Source organism: Teleopsis dalmanni, unplaced genomic scaffold (genome assembly GCF_002237135.1).
Source record: "Teleopsis dalmanni isolate 2A unplaced genomic scaffold, ASM223713v2 unscaffolded_contig_2650, whole genome shotgun sequence".
NCBI classification, from domain to species: Eukaryota; Metazoa; Arthropoda; class Insecta; order Diptera; family Diopsidae; genus Teleopsis; species Teleopsis dalmanni.
In genome coordinates this window covers 1,994-4,647 of record NW_024034032.1, presented here as the reverse complement: position 1 = coordinate 4,647, position 2,654 = coordinate 1,994, and the positions used below count along the sequence as shown (strand labels likewise).

Here is a 2,654-nt window from a genome sequence, read left to right as displayed (position 1 = left end):
CCTAACATTAACCTCTCTGATATAGGCGTCCCACTTGCTACAGTTAAACTGGCAATCATACAAAACTACCTGAGCATAGCCAAGCAATACTGGGCTGACGAACCTCAATGTCAGATTTCTAGGTTGACTTGGCCGAACTTTGACAAGAAAAGAACCAGTCAGCTACTTCAACTAAGACGGAACCTGCTCAGCACTACGGTATCTGTGTTGACGGGACACTGCGTAATAGGAAGGCACGCTATGAGACTGGGTCTCCCCTTTAACGACTTTTGTCGAGGTTGTGATTCTGAGGATGAGGAGGAGACTGTACTCCATCTCATGTGTCAGTGCCCTTCCCTAGCCAGAAGAAGATTAAAAATCCTTGGATCTCCTTTTCTAATTGACCTGACTGAGTTGTTATCCTGTAATGTTAGGGACCTAGCCAAGTTAATAGAACTGTCAGGTTGGTTTTCCTTTACCTAATAGGGGAGTCGTTACCTTTCTTCGGCGTTAAATGTATACTGATTAAAATCTATATACAAATAACGTAACTCCTGCGGTACCACAATGGGCCTTTATTTGTGCTTAAGTGGGCTTTTTGGGATACAAGGCCGCCACTCCAACCTATACCTATACATATACGTTCTCATCAGAATTGCATATTCGAAAGAAATATAAAGTTCATCTATACCTACATGATGTCAATAGCATTTTCCAGAATAGATTGAAAATTCTGGTGAAATGCCATATTGATGGTTAGATTAGGTTGAGTTTTGTTATTTTTGTGATTATGAACACTGTCACAAATAGCACATCGTGTGGTATAGGATCATAGACGATCATAGATCATAGACGTATAGTTTAGTTGCAAAGAACTCACTTTCATATTGTATAGGTCAGAGGTTAATTAATAGTCGTGCAGTGCAGAAGAAAAGGAGTGAGTTATTTTCCATCACTAATTATTCTTATGAAAATAAATAGACAGACACTATCTGACACTATCTTACACTATCTGTCACTAGGCATATACTCGTTTACTATTTCCGTTATCGCTGACGTCTGTTTATTTTGAAGAAAAGTAGGCGTAATTCCTACATAAAAAATTTCAAACAGAATCTTTCTTTCCGAAAATCAAAATTATTAAAATTCAAGTAAGAATGTTTCAAAAATAGTTAAGATTAAAAATACAGTATTCAAAATTATCGCAAAATGAGTACAATAATAAAAAACGTCGGAAAGGTTATTGGGGCAGCTAGGGGATCCTGTATATTTCGAGGTAGATATAAACTTAATTCAAATCTAAATACAACTAATTTTCATACGTTATTGCTCAAATAGGTGGTAGTCGTTCATTCAGTCGAAAGGGAAAACGTGAGTTATTTGACTATACGTATTAATTATTCTTGTTAAAATAGTTGTGTTGTTGAGTTCCTAACATCCTAACATCACTTTTATCAATTTTCGTAGAGACAACAGTTAATGCGACAACTGGTGACGAATGTGCTTCAAAAAAGCGAAGTGAAGGTGAACGTAAGTTACTTTTTATATTTATTTTCGTTAAATCAAAATCGATCGAAATTGGTGATGGATGGACACCTGATGTGGATGATCGTTCCTCATCCTACATTCCCCATACTATATGAAATGGGCGATTGTTTATTGTAAAACTTTTCTCTCTTACGGATGTGTTATTATGTGGTGTCTATAGTTAAGTTTTCTTATTGAGAATATTAGATTTAGTATTACTGATTTATTTGATTAGCTATTATAAAATCAAATTCATCTAACGTTCATCAGAATGAAATATATGAGGGAAATAAGTAAATTATCTATTATCAATTTTTGTTTTAGATTTTTGTTTCAGTTTGCATCATATACTGATCCCATTTCGAGACAGAAAGTATTTGAGTTTTTTTCAATATTTTCATTAAGAAAATATTAGGAGACGACAGTTTGTTTTGAAGAATTATTATATATTCATAAAAAAATCATTTTATAACTTCCTAAATCAGAATTGCATGCTCCTGAATTCCAAGTAGTCTTTATCATGGCCACAATTAATCTTCGTTTTAAGCTCAACCTTAAATCGATTTCTTGTAAATGTTAACAAAGTATCTATTTTACAGCAGCTATAAGAAGCAATGACAAATACCAGCAGGACGTTAAGCATAGTGTAGGAGCCGCATCTTCTACATATCAGGAATACAACACGTACTACAAAACTCTGGAGAAGAAAAAAAACAAAAGTTGTAGAGAACAACTTGAATTTAAAGTACGGTACTTTGTACGATTACTTTTTAACTGTGATGTTTTCATTTAAAATACATTTACCAGGTTATGCAGAATCCATGACTCCCTACCCTGCCCCAATCTATGTTGCATTTCAGACGATTACCATGCGTTCCTCAAATTTAAATTTTGTACTCATTTCGTTACTTAATTAAATACATATTTTTTAATACAACCAAATGACTTTTAATCTTGCACTCATTTTTTATGGACTTGCACGCAGTATAAGAAGAGAGAGTTTCCTATTGCTGTGGAAATTGTGTTCTTCTTTGCCAAAAAAAAAACACAGACTTCATCTGTACGACTTTACGTTTATTACGTATATAAGCGTATATTAGCATATAAGTATATTAACATCTGCTAATCAATAACATATTTTAAGTATT

The 2,654-nt window shown here is 33.8% G+C and overlaps 1 protein-coding gene across 2 annotated transcripts; it reads left to right on the top strand.

The window, feature by feature from the left end:
- The first annotated feature begins 1,118 nt into the window (after window positions 1-1,118).
- On the top strand, window positions 1,119-2,443 carry LOC119664787. Of its 2 annotated transcripts, none has more exons than XM_038074200.1 (5): window positions 1,119-1,255; window positions 1,318-1,350; window positions 1,447-1,509; window positions 2,109-2,251; window positions 2,314-2,443. In XM_038074200.1, the coding sequence occupies exons 1-5, from the start codon at window positions 1,189-1,191 to the stop codon at window positions 2,329-2,331; spliced, it is 324 nt and encodes a 107-aa protein (XP_037930128.1). In that variant the 5' UTR covers window positions 1,119-1,188; the 3' UTR covers window positions 2,332-2,443. The 2 variants fall into 2 exon arrangements, with proteins under 2 accessions (XP_037930128.1, XP_037930127.1); XM_038074199.1 differs by having other exon boundaries at window positions 2,106-2,251.
- Window positions 2,444-2,654: the final 211 nt, after the last annotated feature.